The 18173-nt window shown below is 42.5% G+C and overlaps 1 protein-coding gene across 2 annotated transcripts; it reads right to left on the bottom strand.

Moving 5' to 3' along the window:
* Positions 1-12616: 12616 nt before the first annotated feature.
* Positions 12617-17457, bottom strand: tor2a (torsin family 2, member A). Of its 2 annotated transcripts, XM_084360823.1 has the most exons (6): positions 17281-17457; positions 15943-16208; positions 15561-15736; positions 15279-15406; positions 14564-14809; positions 12617-14481 (listed from the first exon to the last, which is right to left on the bottom strand). In XM_084360823.1, the coding sequence occupies exons 1-5, from the start codon at positions 17399-17401 to the stop codon at positions 14565-14567; spliced, it is 936 nt and encodes a 311-aa protein (XP_084216949.1). In that variant the 5' UTR covers positions 17402-17457; the 3' UTR covers positions 12617-14481; position 14564. The 2 variants fall into 2 exon arrangements, with proteins under 2 accessions (XP_084216949.1, XP_084216948.1); XM_084360822.1 differs by having other exon boundaries at positions 12617-14809.
* Between the last annotated feature and the right edge of the window lie 716 nt (positions 17458-18173).

The raw sequence follows: 18173 nt of genomic DNA, 5'->3' as shown, positions 1-18173 counted from the left end.
TTATTTTACGCCAAACGAAATCATAAAACCTCCGCTGCAGGAGTGTTGATGTCGCTGAAGCTCTGCTCCAGCGGGGAGGGGTTACTTCAGGCGCCTTGACGAGGGATTGATCAGTATCGACGGTGATATTGATGACAAAGATATCTTGAGGAAACAATTAGGAGAGCAGTGTAATGATTAGAGAGATCATTACAGCCATTTAACCTCGCTGGCATCTGCTGATGAGGTATAGACTGATCACTGGGCTTTTTTCAGTCAGTTAAAAGTCTTCAAACGTGTGAATCCTAGTTGTTTTGCGTACGATATAACCTCTCCCCCTGCTCGTTCTGTCTCCATGTTGTCAGATTTCCAATGAATCTCAGGAAATCACCTTCTTTGAGGCAAGATTTCTTTTTTTAAGACTCTCTGCAGCATGAGAAATGCTCAAAATGAATCTGTGTGTATATTCAGGGTTAAATCTGGCAACAACATTTTTTTATCTTTGAACAATTTGGTTGCCCAAAAGCCTTTCCCCTGTTTCAAGGAGACATCTTTAGCCAAAAATCCCAGATTCACGTCTATCAGAGGTCTATATGTCAGTTGAACGCGGGGGGGTCAGTGATCACAGTGAAGATAAATGTGATTGCGGGCGTTGACGCAGCGTTAAAGCGCTTGAAAAAGCTTCCTCTTCCGGTTTCGGCCTCCATGTTGGACGCCGTCGAGCGGCTCTCTCGTCCTGCTGTGTTCTGCTCCGGGTCACTCACTTCCTCCTTCATGTCCTCCCCCGTTCCTCCTCCTCCTCTTCTTCCTCCCACCCAACACCACCACCACCACCTCCACAGTCACATGACCCAGGCTGTGTCATCACTGGGACACACACACACACACACATGCACACACCAAACACACACACACACTCCAACCGCCGCAGAGTAAAAGGCAGGGAGGATGGAGGAGATGAAGGGAGGGGACCGGATGTGGGCGGAGGAGGAGGAGGAGAGGAGGAGGAGGTGTGGGAGCATCACGGGGGTGACGTCACATCACGACCTTCTTCCCAGCATCCCTCCCTCCCTCCTTCCCATCACACACGCACGCACTCACACACACACCAGCAGCAGCAGCAGCAGCATCCCACAGGCGTCTGAGAAACGTGCAAGAATGTTGAAGGTCCATCGCTGGAAATGACCTCCTGTGACTCCGCGGAGACATGTGACGTCTTTTTTAGTGGCGATTTGTATGTATGTGTGTGTGTGTTTGTGTGCGCGCACGTGCATGTGTATGTTTGCATACAGCGTTCATGTGCATCATCCACAGTCTACAGTGGTCGGTTGTTCACAGGTACAATTAGAGGCGAATCGCCATCGAGCACTAGCTAGGCTGAAATGAGTTAATGTTCGGGGGGCTGGGGGTGTGCGGGGGACTGCAGATGTCCATATGATGTAGCACTCCCCCCTTCTCTTACTCCCCAACTCCCTCACCCACCTCCACACACACACACACACGCATACAAACACTTGCATCATCATCACCGACCCATCACCTCCTGCAAAATGTCAGTGCCGCTCTGCTCGCCAGCACAGTTTGTTCTGCTGCGTTTTGCAGAACAGGCGGCCATGTTGGAATGGCACACACAACGTTTAGGTTCATACGTGACTCAAACGTGTGCGAGCGGGAGTTTGCATGCTTTTTGGCCGCCGTTTGCGCCTGGGACGTCTGCACTCGTCTCTGATCGAGCTGCCGTCCCGTCGCCCCAGCCCCCCGTCACCCCTTTTAATGGTACCAAACAGCAACCAGTCCTCCCCCCCTCCACACTGCACCACTGTTCAGCCCCAGCTGCAGGACGCACAGCTGCGGTTCAGCAGGGGCGCTCTGACATCACCGCCTCCATCCGGCCAATCGTCTGCTCTATTTATTTTAAGCAACACTTACTGCCCGGCCAGAGGAGGACATGTTGGGTGTTTTGCTGGAAGTCGCAATGTCTCTGCTGTTGTCCATTATTCCCGTAACGAGTAGCAGAGTCGCAGAGAAACATCAACAAGTTTCTTTTCAGTGTGGAGAGAAAAATCCTCAAAAAACTGACAGCAAACAGAAATCTCTCCGTGGTATTCTGTGTTATGGTCGTGAAGGAACAAACTGGAGATATTTGAACTCACCTGCTTGCAAGCTGAGGTCAGTTCACTGCACCTTCTCAATGAACCAGTGCTGGCTTTTGTCTCAGGGTTCATCATAAAGTTGACCTCTTCCAGTGTAGCACTTCTTGATATCTTTCTCACACCTTCAAAATCACCAGAGTACAGTAACAAGTAAGGACTTCATCACTCTCAAAAACCCGTTCTTGATTCAATTTATCTAAAACACCAAAGATCCAGTATGAACACATCATGTATGGTCATGCGTCATGCTGAGATCCGACTTTTTGTTTGGCCTACAGCATGGTCAGGTGTTTATACGTCCGTCTGTGGACACATTTAAGCATCTCATGGCATCATCACAACCATGAACGGCGCAGTCAGGACACTTCACAGGTGTGTGTTTGAGATGAAAATGAAAGCTGAGTTCGGAGCGTTCCGACCCATGACGGCTGTGTACTCATGAGTTGGTGTGTCAGCGTGTTGTTGGTTGTCACGGCTGGTGTGATCCCGTTTTTAAATGTGACCAATGTCAGATTTCAGCGTGAATTGACCCTCGTGCACAAAACAACATTCACATGCCATGAAGCAAACATGGAGCCAACTGAAGTCAACGTTTATGGTTCCCTTTATGAGTTGATGCGCAGTGGAGGCAGCAAACTCGTTCGCAGATGACGAAGACAAGAATGAGGAGAAAGAGAGACACATTTCTAATTATTCATCCAAAATTTCAACACAAGACTGTTGCGGCAAGACACTCGTGCAGGTGACGTGAAGGTTGCATGAATTCTGATAAGACAGTTCAGACTGAGGTCACATTGCAAAAATCAGACCTGATCTGATTTTAGCATCACATAGAAAGTGTCAAACCGGAATTGAAAAGATCAGATACCACGAGCTGCTCAAACTGTCATGAAAATAGGAAATGAAAAAATCCTGCCTGCGGTCCGAATGCAGCCTGACTTTCCTCCATTTGTTGTTTTATTTGGTAGCCAGGAATCATGAAAGGAGACAGTTTGAACATGTTTATATACAGTAAAAACACAAATGGGCTCACTATGAAGTGTGAAGTGGAGAAATATTCAAGTGCTGTGTATCTGTCATTCAGTCCATTGAGTGCCAAACTTATCTTTGGTATTTATTCCACAAAGACGTTTGACCCACCAACCAATTTTCTTTCCTTTAAATACCTTTTATTTTAGAGTTTTGTTTTTAAAGAATTTACAGCAAATTGTAAATGCTCCGTTTTCTGTGTTTAGACTGAAGGCAAAGCACATTTTGGGGTTTAACTGGTGTAAAAACAATTCAGTTCAAAGGCTCAAGTGCTCAGCTTGGTAGGTGTGTTGAAATTCAACTGTATGAGTTGGAAACTTTAGTGAAACTTTTGGCAATTATCCTAAATTACTGTACTTTGTCATGTACAGATACAGAAAAAATTGAAAAATTGCTACTTAAATTTGTTCAAAAATGATTCATCTAACTTTGACTTTTAAAACATCTAATAATATCATAAAATAAGTCCTGAAAAAAAAATTGCAATTAACTCTCTCTACTTTTGAGGTTGAGGTTTGTTCGGTGGGATCTGAGAGTTGTGCAGAGCAGCTGCAGAGTTGCGGCTCCTCGTCTCTCTCAGCATTATTACCATAATTTGTGGTGGGAAAGGAATCGCTCATCAATCAGAAGTGTTGGGAAAGTGACCATGCCAAAGACCCGGGGCCGCTGTTTGAGCAGCGGGCTCACAGGGGTCAGCCCGGGTGCTCTGTGTGTGTGTGTGTGTGTGTGTGTGTGTGTGTGTGTGTTTTGTCATTAATCACTCCAGGTTTGAAGAGAGCGAAAGGCGTCACAGCCTTTATCCTTCCCCGCTCTTCATCCTCCTTGCTCACGGCCGGTGGCCTCCGCACCCCATCTGACCACCGCACAGAGGCCAAGGTCAACCTGACCCCCCTACCCTCTCATCTCCCATCAGCCCTCTCCAGGAGTCACTCCTCACCCCCCCAACACCACTCGGCCTCCCTCCTCGCCTCACATTCCCCCCGCCGCGTCCCCTTTGTTCACCTGTTGTCCTGGAGACTCGATTGCCACTGAGACCACCCCTCTACTGTGTACTATTGCTGTGTACTATTGCTGTGTGTGTGTGTGTGTGTGTGTGTGTGTGTGTGTGGCAGAGGTCAGAACAGAAGCTAAAATAACAGATAATCCCACATAACACTGATCAGGCCATGACACCATGGAGGCTACTCAACAACAACATAAACAACAGACGTAAAGTCACAAAACAGAACACGTCACACTTATAACACAATATACTGTTGCATAACGTAACACACATGTAATTTAAGGTAACTTTATACAAAATAGCTGAGCTTTTCGGAGTAGCAATCAAACATGGTCAAAGATCAAAGTCTCTGTTGCCCTATCAGTAAATCAGGGTATCGCTGTTGTCTTCGTTAAATGTCTGTGTAGGTTTTAGTGACATCTAGCAGCAAAGTTGCAGATTGCAACCAACTGAATAACCCTCGCCTCATCCTCTCCTATGGTGGACGAGTAACATGAACATATAACACGACGAACTCTGAGGAAGACGACCTGCACCCTGTGTAGATATAAAAGACTCATTCTAAGGTGACAAAACACAACATATTCATAGTTTCAGGTTAGAAGTTGTACAAACATAGAGAATCTGATGATTATCATTTCACCGCTGGATTACATACAAAGTCAATGATTAAACGCGATTAGGCCTACGAAATACGGCTCACTTCAGTCACACAGGAGCAGATTGTAACATGTTACTTGTAGTAATATATTGCTGAAATATTATTAGTAACATGTTATATTACCCCGTTACCACTAAAAGAAATATATTGGTGTAACACGTTGCTTTTGTAATGCGTAACCCCCAGCACTGGTTATCAAATATGTTGTTTCACCTTGAAGTATGGCCCGATGTCCCTCCAGATGTTCATTATTTCATCTTTTCAGTTGCTGATCAATCGGAAAGTGGTGAAATGATGTGAATTTTTTAGATTCCCAATGTTTTTTCGGACTTCTCACCTGGAACACAACAACATAACATTACCCCAGCAGCGTGACAATAGAGGCAAATGGCCTCCCATTATCTCAAGTGTTTTGAAATCAACAACAAAGATGTAAAATTAATGGTGTATTCAATTTATCTCGGAAGTTGTAAATCAGAGCTGGAATGACGTCATACCTGAGTTGACCATGTTCCAGTACAAGTCGGAAAAGCAGTTCAGGTTAGCCTCTGTTAGCCTCTGTTAGCAATAACAGTTGATAACATAGCATTACCTGTTTCTTTATGCATACGAACACCGAACGAACATGATCCACAGATGGAGGTTTGGACAGTACTGTGTGGATGACTGATTTCATGAGACACAAAAAAGACAAAATTGCCAAAAAACAGTAAAATCCAAACCTTTACAGCTGTTGATGCACGGAGCAACCATCTTAGATTTTGAAGTCGAGGAAGTCAGATATCTGACCCTTAAGTCAGACACACCTCATATGTCTTTTTTGGCGGCTTGCTAACACTCAATGCCAACATGCTAACCATAAGCAGGTATAATGTTAACAGTGTTCACCATTTAGTTTTACTAATTAGCACTAAACACAAAGTACCGCAGAGGCTGATGGGTCACTGTCATTGGACAAATCAACACTTTGACCTGATGATGGCATTATATATAAAAAGTCAGGGGATTACAAAAGTTATTACAAGTCATGCTGAGGAGAACATGACAATCTGTCTTGTGGCTGTAGTTCTCCACACAGCCTTGGTGTTTTAGCTGCTTCACTTTGTTTCAGATACTTATAAAGTCATAAAATCAAAAAGTATGCAATCACCATAAAACAGCAGTCACTCCCACAACACCATCTCCTAAAATTTAAGTGTATGAACTAACCTGCAAATGCATTTTGAAAGAAATATTATACAGTAAAGACAAACATCAACATAATAATAAACATTTTATAGTTGAGTGAATCTGCAAAGTTACAAAAAGAAAGTAACTGCAAAATGATCAGTGGCAACTTTGTCATTTTTCCTACAATTATCTGACTCTAACTACCTCTTAAACCACCTGCATTATTTTTGTTGTTGTACGTTTACCAGACCAGACCTGACATCCTCGGACTCTCCGCTTGAGGCTCCATGTGGACTGGATCGATTGAGGGTTCGGACAGCATGGTAATGGTCATGGTAATGCATCCACAAAGTCTGTAAGCGTGCAAGAACCCGCAAGTCCCAACATTTGTATTCAGGTTCCCTGACTGTCCAACAGTTGTCCTCAGCTCTTCCCCTCACTTGAGCTGACTTCCTGCCTACACACCTGCCCCTTATTTCTTATATCAGCTTTCACCACTTCCCTCCAAGATTGTCTAGTGCAGGTCTGCCATGTTGGCTATCCATTAGGTTTGATTCGGCCCACCAGATGTTTATAGCGAAAATATTTTTTAAAAGATTATATAAATCGCTGTTTATGCCTTTAAAAAAAAAAAAAAAAAAAAGTGATTTAATAATGCTCTTTGAATATATAGGATCCATACTTCCTCATAGAAGGTTGGTTTTGTCAGCAGGTTTACACAAAAACTACGGAACAGATTTTTTTTTAGTAAAAAAACAAACTCTTTTCATTTTCATGACTGAATAAACAAAATGACCTTAAAGGACAATGCAATTCTATACTGTTTTAGTGTTTTTACATGTGTTGGACCCAGCTTTCTAACTTCGAACAGTGTTCTGGGGACCTTATTTTCCTCTGAGAAAAGTATTTCTCATTATTTCTGAGTTTGTATCATTAATACTGTAAATACTTAATAATAATAATTTCTTCTCCCAAAACTACATAGCGGCCCTTAAGCATTGTGAGATTTTTGACATTTTCATTAATTTCTCAGGGAATAACGCATCTTGATGGAAAACAAAAAACGGCATATTTAGGTTGGTAACGTTGGTATTGCCATTGTGAGCATGTTAACATGCTGATGTTAGCATTTAGCTCAAAGCAATGCTCTGGCTAAGTACAGCACGACTTCGGAGACAGACTTAAATTATCATAAAACACACAAAAACCATCAACATACTGCCGGAGCACCTGTTGTAATGGCTCCTCAATTTTGCATGCTATGGATTACATTGTTATGCTTCGTTATGCTATGCTAAGCGCCTCTGCGCACGCTAATTTGTTCAAAATATGACACATCCTCCTTCTGGGGTGCATACACAACTCCTGACTGTTGAGCTTTCACTCTGGTCATCGCTCCACCTCAGTCCTGCCTGTTCACTCCGTCCTGCCGGGGGGACGGCCTGCTGCAGGAATGTGAGGCGAGAGCTGGGCCCGTCCCAACCGTCCCAAATGACTGCACACACAAAAAAGGATTTAACTCTTTGTCACAATTGTCCCCTCACACTCCGGCCTGCAAGCAAACACAGCACAAGACTCCCTAAACCAACCACCCCCCCTCCCCTCGCCACCCTCAACCCTGACCCACCCCCTCATTGTATACACCCCCCCTCCACTCCTGCCCCTACCTTTCTCCTGACCCCGGCCGCGTGCATAAAAGACCCATCAGAAGTATCGCTGGCCACATTTACAAGTGAAAGAGGCCCAATAATGGAGCGGTTAGGGAGAAGAATGAGGAGACAGAGGGGCACTCACAGATGTGGAGGTGGGTGGAGAGGGGGGGGAGAAGGAGCAGCGTCCCATTGTTGCTCCCCCTCCACCCCCGATGGAGGGGAGGAAGAAGGGAGGGCTGGGAAGGGGTGAGGAGGTAAAGCAGGAGGTGAAAGTGGCTTTTTACACCCGATTTGTGATGGGGGAGGAGACGGGAGGAAAGAGGGAGGAGAAGAAGAAGAAGGAGAAGAAAATAAAGTGGACAAAGTAGACAGTTGGACCGACTTCTTGTTCTGCTATCGTCCCTCAACTTCCCCTCTCTCTCCCCATTTTCAACTGTCCTCGCTCGCCATCCCTATAGCAGAAAAGAGGGGCCGGTCCAGCTGTTCAGCAGGGAGCGTGTGAAAATAGGCTCAGAGGTCAGAAGAGGTGTGTTCATATATATATGTGTGTGTGTGTGAGAGTGTGTGGTGGTCATCGTGGCATTATTATGCATGTGTGTGTCTCATTGTCCAGGAGCATGGAGATGACGATACAGCAGCTGGGGTGAAGAGGCCTCTAAGCTGACCTTCGAACCCCTCCTCTTCCTCGCACCGCCTGTGTGGTGGTGGGTGGGTTTGAGGGAGCGTTAATGAAGTCATCACGGCGGGATCACAGCGAGATGTGGCATATATAGGAGGCGACGGGGTGCCGTCAGAGGATGAGGAGACGCTTCCAAAAATGTTGGTCGGTCGGCCTCATCCAGCAGGTAACAAGTCAGCATTTTGACGTCAGCAAAGAAACGGAGTTGGTGAAGAAAGCTGAGTCGAAGCAGCTGGAGAAGTTTATCAGTGAGTTTTAAAAGGTGTTTAAAGTTGCAAATGGTCTGTTGTGATTAAGCGACAAACTCTGATGAAGTTTTCCGGAAGGGAGAATTTCTCAGGTCCCTGAGGGGGTGTTTCAATTACATGGTTGGTGACTTACACCTCGAAACCACCAGGACGCCCCTGAGCCAGTGTTTTTGCCTCTCATAGCCTTTAAACTACAAATCCTGTATTCTCAAGATTTAAGTTGAAAAAACTAACAGCGCTTCCTTTTCCAAGACCCCAGTCAGCAGAAAGACTGACTTAAGATAAACAAAGTAATGTATATAACGCTACATTACATTCGATTAACACTGGTGTCATGCAAATCAGTGCAACATAATGTGATGTAATAAAGTCACATGCTGCAATGTTTCATCACAATGGATTCATATTGCAGTGAGGTTAACTCTCAACGTTGTATCTCTGCAGTTTGTGAGATTGCCACAAAATATAATCTATAGGAACTGTACATGGATTTTCAATTGTTTTTGTTATTCACAGCACAACTATCCTTGTTACCTGCATTAGATTTCTTTGACCGAATGAACTTTACGTTAATGAACCGTGCTGGAGTCACAGGGAGTGGGACAGAGTAGATGGTGGGGGATCAATCACACCAGATCTGCAGTCCGCATCCAGTCAGTGGTTAGGTTTAGGCAAGAAAAGCACTTTGGTTAAGGTGAGGAAACGATATTTTCAGTTCAAGAAACAGTCACAAAATGTAATCCACAGGATTTACTCTGGTTAAGATCATGATTTAATCTTTAATCTTTAGGATCCGTGCACATGGACTCGAATTCTCCATCTGAAAGTTCACAAACTGTGGCGATACTGGGGTGTAACTACTATATAATGGACACACGGTTGAGCTCAGCACTGACTTCAGACAGGGTGCCCTTGCGCTTTTAGCTTAGCAGCTACAGTGAAAATTTCAGCTTTAAAAAGCAAATAACATCTTTTCAAATCAATTTGGGGGCTTCTGGAGGAACACGCTGGTCGAGCTGTATGGAGGTTTTCTATACATAGGGCCTATTTATTTATTTTTTGGTTGTTTTTTTTAACTTTTTAAAACAAGCGCCCACCTAGGCTACTTCAGTTGTTCAGGAGAATGATGCAACACTGTTGAACTGTGAAGCTCCATAAATGTTTCATTGACTATGAAACCTCGCCCGACTTTCATCAGCCCAGGATGAGTAGATAATGACTGAATTGTCATTTTTGGGTGAACTTATCCTTTAGTGGAGTGTAAAACAGAGCTAAGTAGCATGACATTACTCATGGTTATGGTAAACTGCTGTTATGCAACATGATTTAATTTGGTATGAGATAACATAATGTAACATTTGTTAAGCAGGTTTATTCCCACACATACTTACACATCAGCAGCAACACACACCAACTCAACTCTGTCTTCTGTATTCACGAGTTGGCCGGCCATCTCTGTCCCTACCATGACCCTCTATAGGTTTTCTTTTATTTCCATATGGTATTAAAATTACTTTCTAGGCTGAGCTAAAAAAACAACAACACTCACACGGGTAAGTTCTGGCTCGGCAGATTGAATCACAGCAAGTGACCAAATCTGTCCCTGTTCCTCATCACTGAGATCTTCCTGCCTGAGAGCATCTTCCTGCAACATTTTTAGCTTTAGGCTGCCAAGGAGTTGAGGGTTTGGACACAAAGGGTTTAGAAGATCCTTAAAGATATACTATGAAACTTGAACAAAACAACAATTTTCTGTCACCAGTCCAAGATACAACTTTTTTTTTTGGCCTCTGTAGGAAGCATTTCAAGCTTCTGTTCAGCTCTTCATTTATATCCAGAATACTAAAGACCTCTGACACCTGTTCATTTCCGATAGAGAATCTATTAATTTCCGGCTGAAGCTGATAGTGGAGCTACGTCTGTGTCAGAGAGATCACATCTCCTCTGCTTCCTGTTCAGATCTCAGAGTAGGTGACAAACAGCAGCTGCACTCATTCTCCATCAGTGACAGGTGGAGTTAAACATGTATCAATACTACACCAGTTTTCAGGCATCAATACCCCTTTAAGGCCCAATAAAATATCAATGGAAAAGTTTTGAAATGCTGAATATTTATGATGGGATGTGATATGATGTTTTGATTAGCATTGGGTTATACCTTATACATGACTTGTGTATATTACACCAGTTCTAAATTATCGGCACTCTGTGAGGTTTTTGGCGATGACTTGTTATAGAGAAGAGGCTCCCAAACTGGGCTGCGGACAGGTACCAAGCCACAGAGCATCTGCTCCTGGGCCACAGAGAAGCAACATGGTTTGGAATAAATGGCTGAATGTATATGCTATTGAAGACTATTTTTATTTTGTTCCTTGTTCTGTCTGTGCTGCATTTTTCCTCATTTGCAATGAGTGCGCATGCAAAGTGCAGGCAGGTAGAGAAAAAGGTAGCCTAGCGAGTCTTTTCATTCAGGCCAAATGAAACAATTTGATGGGCTTATTAAAGGCCTGCAACAGCCACTGATACTGGATTACTTTTATTTGTAAGCGCATTTAATTTATTGATTGCTGTTGGGATGTTTAGCATTTTCTATTAATAGAAGAAGAAATGCCTCTTGAATAACTTACCAACCCGAGCTTTGAGATCGGTGAGAGGAGGCTTACACATCACCACAACCTCCACACCAAATCCTTTCTTTCCCCCTTGCTTCTATAGGTGTTCAGTACAAACAAATGAATGAACAATGAATCTTTAAACTAAGGGGAATGCTGCAACACTGTTTTGCTGTGAAGTTCCAGAACATTTTTGTGGACTATGAAACGTCACCCTTCTTTTCACCGTCTCGGGGGCAAGGAGATAAAGACTGGATTTACATTTTTGCTTAAACGTATCCTTTAGGTTAGGGGCCAAAGAGCTGTAGGACATCACAGTTTTATGCAATCCCACAATCTATGGTCAAAGCAAGTAATCTGTTGCAATTCCTAAAAACCAACTACCAAAAAGTAGTCGTCAATGTAAACAAAGCAGGTTTCAAAATATTTTGAAAGGGATTTACAAGTTTAAGCTACAAGTTTTAGCTGATGAAAAATGGAGACGTTTTCATAGAAAAGCATTTACAGAATCATGATTATGTATAGGGTTAATTTAAAATGGTATGGTTTAAAAATGATCATTTAAATCAAACAAAATGCAGAAGAAGAGCAAACAATCGTGTTTTACAGTGCAAACAGACACATGTTTGAGTATTTTTATAGGACATTTCTCTTGACAAGTCTGAAAGAGAACAGAACAACAGTTTTGTTGTATATTTTCTTTATTTCACGGTTTTACCAGAAGTAGCATTTGGCTTTGGAGTAAGCTTCACTTACCAACATGCAGGCACTTCAGAGGCTGAAACTGACAATTTAGTGGTCACATAACAATGGAAGATGCCAGAATCTTCAAGGAAGACACAAACAACCCGAAGAATAATGGCAACTTTTGATAGTGATTGTTGTGTGTTGGCAGTTTCTGATTTCCACTGATAATACACTCACTGACTGGCCTCTGAAGGTAGTGAGACCTACATGCCAAAAACAACTGATATTTGCATGGAGTCTGGTGGAAGTTTACAGGCTACCGTCTGTGTATACCGGAGGGAGGCAATCTAAAAACTGATAATGGTGACAACGCTGACTGAACGGTAAAGAATATCCTGCATGTTACAGATTTCTGACTGTTATATGTCAATACTCAGTCTGCTGCTGTGTTAATCTGTCTTTGTTCCAATAAGAAAACCTCCATGTACATGTAAATTCAATAAGCTTGATTTTCATTGGATTTTAAATGTTTGACTTGCTGCCGCAGGACTTCATACAGCCTTCATTCAATACAACAAATAATTAATGGTTTACAATCAGTAATAAATTGTAAACAATTCATTCTCGTGGCAATTATTCATTTTGGCAGATGCATACTGTCTTCTCACCAGACACATTTTCTTTCACAAAGAGTGAGAAAAACTATTTCTCAAGAACACATCAGATCCATTTTATCCACTATAAAAGGTAAAGTGCACTTTCAGTGTGTTTAAACGAACAGGCAAACATCTTACATCGAAGAAACAAAATCATATATACATCTTTACAGAACTCACTCATAGTTCAGATGGACTGAGCTGCAGGTGAACTCTGCTTCACCTCTTCCACTTGAGGTCAAAGGAAGTCTTTACTGCCACCTGATGGCAGAACTGATGAAGTATTTCAAAGCTATGACATCAACCCTGCTGGACAGCATCAAAGCCATAGTATTCAAGTATTTAAGTAAAATCCATCTTCTTCAGATTTCTACCACTTTTTAAAAAAAATAGACATGGCACTCTTCAAACAGGTCATTCATATCACTTGAATCTCAACACAGAATTGTGGAAGAAAAATACTTTAAGACAATGTACATTTACATTACATACTGTATTGCTGTCTGGTACAGCACATGTTGGATGATTTAGAGGAGTTAAGTAAGAAAATGTATTTATCAAGGGAGCTGATATTTCATTTAAAATGTAGTTCTCATTTGTTTAAGGACAATCATGGCAGACTTCATTTTAATTTCTGTATATTTTCAAATTATATTGGTTAGGTTGGGTTTGAAACCAATGATGGCACAAGCTAAAACACACGCACTAAATGTCTTGCTTAAAGCTCTGCTGCCTGTTGCACCAGCCATGTGTAAGTCCTGTCTTAAGTTAGAGTGTAACGTCCACACTAAACCATACGTGGACACTTGATAGTTTAATACTAAAACTGTTTTGTTTGGTTGCACCACAGAGACGTAAGGTATCCTAACTAGTACCTACAATACAGAAGTTTTCACTTCCTGTGGTCAATCAGTTAAAAGAGTAATGGCTATAAATAAATAATTGTGTTAACCATCGTTAATCAACAACAAAAGGTACGTGAAATAGGACGCAGCATTATGATATGGTGATATCAGATCTATAGCCTCCAACCGTAATCTACCGCTAGTTTAAAATAACAACATCGAGTCAGCTACATCATATGGTAATATAGAATAATATATTAGGATGTAACTTATGTTGGAGCTATTTTACTTGGTGCAACCCTTAAAAATGTTAGCCGAGTGTATACTCCGTCCTAATCTAGAAATTACATTCCAACTAGGCTGAGTTTGATTTTTCGCATAGCTGGTGCAACCCAGCGCTGGTATATTTCTCAACCTTACTTACACTTGTGAAGTGAAATCCTTGGTTTTTTGTTTGTTTTACATGTTCGCACCAGTTGGGTGAGTTCATGAGTTCACTTTTCAACCTTTAAACCCCTAAACTAATTTTTTTCTTGGCTCCTGAAAAGTTAAATAAAAGTTAGATAAAAGATGCAAGGCTAAATTTCATCTCTCTCTTTAGCTGCTGCAATTAGGAACTCTTTACATCTTTGTGCTGACATTAAATATGTTTTCCCTACAAAAAAACTCATTGAGATGTTTTAAATTCAACAAATCCTCCATAAGAACTTTGATCCCTTTTTGTATAACTCCCAAAGTGGAAGTCAGTGAGCTCCTTCCTCCTCCTGTGGGCCAACTAGGGAGCTATACAAGTGAAAGGAGGGTGGTGTTGAGAAATAAATACTGGATAAACAGGCTGAATCGATCGCCTCCACTGATGGCAACCAACTGCAGCTGAAATCTAAAACCGTAGAGTACCAACTTCAGAGTTTATAAATTAAAGGCAGAGTTGGGTTTGAGGTAGAGCGTAGCAAGACTCCGGGCATGGCGCTGAAAACTCAGCTCTGACAGCACAAAGCTGCTTTGGATTAGGGGAGTTGTGAGTTCAAGTCCTCTCAGAGAGGAGGCGTCTTCGACTCTGAATCCTTGCCTGCTCCAGAGATGCTGCTCTGACCTGTGATGGAGAAACTGATGGAAACAGACTCTGACTCACCTCAGAATGAGTTTTCCATTTCAGTCCTTAAATATCAACCAGCAGCTGCCTTCTCACCTCACAGGAAGAGGTTGATTTTGGCGGGGACGGCCTTACAGCCAGTGGAGGAAAAGTAATGTCCCTTGACAGGAGTGTAGATCATGTCCGCCCCTACTGCCTCCACCACGTCACTGCGACCACAGCTGCCCCGCTGGCAGAGTTGGGAGTAGACACAACGCTCCACGTGGCGACGGCTAAGAGGCAGGAAGGGAACGAAGCGGGTGATGTAGTTGTGCTGGATCACACTGGAGCGGAAGAAGCCGCCTGGAGAGAGAAAGTCCCTTCAGTTTCCTTCATCTGACAATAAGTAACAGTGCAAAGCAACCAAACCAACGCGCTTGTTTGATCAACTGAACAGACACATCCGTACCATAACTCTGGAGTCTCGGTTCCTTTACCTAGCTGAAGAAAAATGCTGTTTTTGGGAACCAATTGTTTCAGCTCAACTTATGGTGAGACAAAGGTGTGGCCCACATAGAACTAAAAATCTTCAGCCCTGTGTGAACGCGAGCGACATGTGAACCCACTAGCGATAGCCTTAGAGCGCTGGCCTATACTCACAGAACCTGCAGTTGTAGTACATAGTGAAGGTTCCCGCCTACTCATTTTGAAACAGTAATGGCCAATGGGGAAACTCCAACAGGGATGGATGATCCCAGCAAATATTTTTGGCTAATATGTAGTGTGTACTAATCTCTGAAAACTGTACAATTAAATTACAAAAGACACTTACTAGAGTTGCTGTTGAAGGCCGCTTCTGCGATGGCTTTCTGCAAGTCGGCCCACTTGATCTCGTCTCTGTCCCCTCCAGACTGCCGGTTCTCCAGTGCCATTTTGTTAATCACCTCCTCTCCTGTGGTGCTGCAGGAAAAACATACAAAACACATTTAGAGTGTAATTCCCTCTGTGTCTGGTGGAGGATAAAATGATTATCACCGTACACTGAACAACATGCCCCCACCGATGCTGCCCCTATATCTCTCTGAACACCTTGTTTGTGTATGTGTGTGGTTACCCGATGAAGACGTAGATGGCCTTGCGGTAGTTGGTGCCAAACACAACGTGGGAGGGACCCAGGAAGGGCTGCAATACGTCAATAAGACCTGGAGGCATCTTCTCCATCTCATCAAAAAAGAAGACAGAGCGAGCGCACTCCGTCAGGTTCCCCTGCACCCAGCTCTTTAACTCCTCCTGCGAACCAACAGAGGGAAATTTAGTCCTGACAAAATTGCCAAAGGCTGCAAATGAATCCAACATTTCTAGTCTGCCCACTATAATTTTGTTTCTTCTCTTATTTTAGATAAAGCCTTTTGTCCCCAACCTGTAATTACTCATGATTACTGCTAAAGTGATTATATTAAAATTAACATCACCTTACACAATAATCCATAACTTACCCTGTACTCCTTGACCCGGTCAGGATAAGGGAAGTGCAGCGTGGGAACAAATTGATGGACGTACGGGCTGCTCATCGCTGAGCCGTACAGATGATTTCCCAGCATGGAGCTGACCAGCGTCTTTCCTGTCCCAGAGGAGCCATGGAAGGACAGCACCAGGGGCCGGTCAGGGTTGTTATTCTGAAGGAACCTTGCCACCTCCTCTGAAACGATGTCCTGGGCCAGATGTTGTCCATAGAGATTTTTGTAGAGGTCCCATTCCAGGTCTGTTTGTCAGGAAACACATGGGATGTTAATTAAGGGTCAACTGATATGGCTTTTTCAGGGACGATACCTATACTGGTATTATTAGAAATCAAGGAGACTGAAAAGTGATATTTGGGACCGATGTTCATTTGCAGTAAAAATAAAACTCTTTCAAAATTTTGAACAACCAGTGATACTCAAGTACTGTTCTTAAGTACAATTTTGAGGTACTTCACTTGATAGGCTATTAATTGTGACATGTTACCAAACAGATGTTGTAGGCAGGGCATTTTCTGAGAAGATGTTGCATCAGAGCCAAAGTAACACATTTTTAAATTAGTTTATCCTATCAGCAATCTGACAGAAAAATCACTAATACTGATAATCAAAAATGCTGGGCCGATAATAGACCTACCCCTAATGTTAATGTTACCAACCATCCACAACACCTACCAGGTAGTCAGCCTAATATATCACACAACGTGTGCCCCTCCAATCAAATCAGCCCAGGAGCTTAAAAAACCTAACCCTAACCCTTTTGACCATTTTCAAAAACGTTTATTTTGTGCTTTTACATATAAGACCCAATATATCATTGTCAGATTGTTTTTTTTATCTGTCAAACCTTAAGAATGAAGAACAACTGTCTAATACCTTAGAGTAAATTGTAAATCTGGAAAATCAGGTCAGTAACAGTAAGCTGAAACTAAGTTTACACTGCATATTAAGAAAGTTCCTCTCAGTTCAGAGCTTTCAACTTACAAAACAATGTTTTGTTCCAACTTCTTGTTTTGCCTTGGCTAACCGCAGAGACGACTTCTCTGTTTTGCTAGCTAGCATAGCAGCCAACTAGCAGAGCAGTTACTACAGTAACGACGTTATTATTTCTAAATATCACTTCTTAAGTACTGTGTAGACGTTAACGTCAGTAAACCAGCCCTGCACACGTACAAAACATATCAGTTATGTCAAAGTTACTGCTTAATCAAACTAGCTAGATACACGTATCTTATTTGCCTAGCTAGCTGGCTAACAACAGGTAACACCGGTCAGTTAACGTTAGCTAGCTACGACAGACATTTGTCATCTTACCCCTGATATTCGGCTTAAAATCGCAGTCACAGCTGTCTTTAAAGGTGCAGACAAGTCTCTGAATAACACCGCAGACCGGATTAGAAAGGTACAAAAACAGCACAGACAGGATAACCAACATTTTGGCTGCCTGCTGGCAGACAGAAAAAACGAAAGAACCGTCTCCTGACCACAACCGGTCAGATTGTAGTTTTTCTAGCTATAGGGATGCGTTCAGGAACATGTAACGAAGAGACTGAAAGGACTACATTTCCCATATGGCAATCTGACATGGGGCGTAATGCTGTACACGCTGGAGTATCACAGTCCAAAAAGCACAGCTGTAGGCACAACAGCTGGAAAATACTGTAGATACAAATATGTTTTTTTAAATCGATGCAGGCCTGTATTTAAATTTAAAGAGATTTAATTACACTGGACTGTGTGGCAGGATGGAATAAACATCTTGTAGAAGCATTGGAAAGAGCTGTTTTATTGGAAATTAATTGAACAGAAGGTTCAAGGTTCAAAGGTTTAATTGTCACTTGCAATTATACAAATACAGCAGCAGTGAAATGAAATGTCTGTGCAAAAAAAGTGTGCAACCAGAAAATAAAAATTTAAATAAGAAAATAAAACTGAAAAAGAGAATAAAATAACAGACTTAAATTTAAAAAGAAAAAATATATATACATATTATAAACAAGAAATATATATAAATAAGAGACAAAGACAAAAGTATTTACAGAAAAAGAAGAAGAAGACCATGTGCAAAGTAGGAGGGTGTGTATGCATGTGTGTAAATGGTGTGTGCTGAGTGTGTGTTATGTTGGTTTATGAGAGTTTATTGTCCGAATGGCCTGAGGGAAGGAGCTTCTCCTCGGACGCTCAGTCCTGACCATGACACTGCATAG

This window comes from Pagrus pagrus (genome assembly GCF_965226575.1).
Source record: "Pagrus pagrus genome assembly, chromosome: 8".
NCBI classification, from domain to species: domain Eukaryota; kingdom Metazoa; phylum Chordata; class Actinopteri; order Spariformes; family Sparidae; genus Pagrus; species Pagrus pagrus.
Note: the sequence above shows the minus strand (reverse complement) of the source record. Positions and strands in the feature narration are given on the sequence as shown.

What these genes read in the sequence shown, in the direction of transcription:
- tor2a (XM_084360822.1), bottom strand. Translation starts at nt 17,401, where the DNA reads ATGTTGGTTATCCTGTCTGTGCTGTTTTTGTACCTTTCTAATCCGGTC. An exon ending in ACCGGGTCAAGGAGTACAGG is followed by an intron (nt 15,737 to 15,942) that starts GTAAGTTATGGA and finishes GTTGGTTCGCAG; the next exon opens with GAGGAGTTAAAGAGCTGGGT. An exon ending in GGCCTTCAACAGCAACTCTA is followed by an intron (nt 14,810 to 15,278) that starts GTAAGTGTCTTT and finishes TTCTCTCTCCAG; the next exon opens with GCGGCTTCTTCCGCTCCAGT.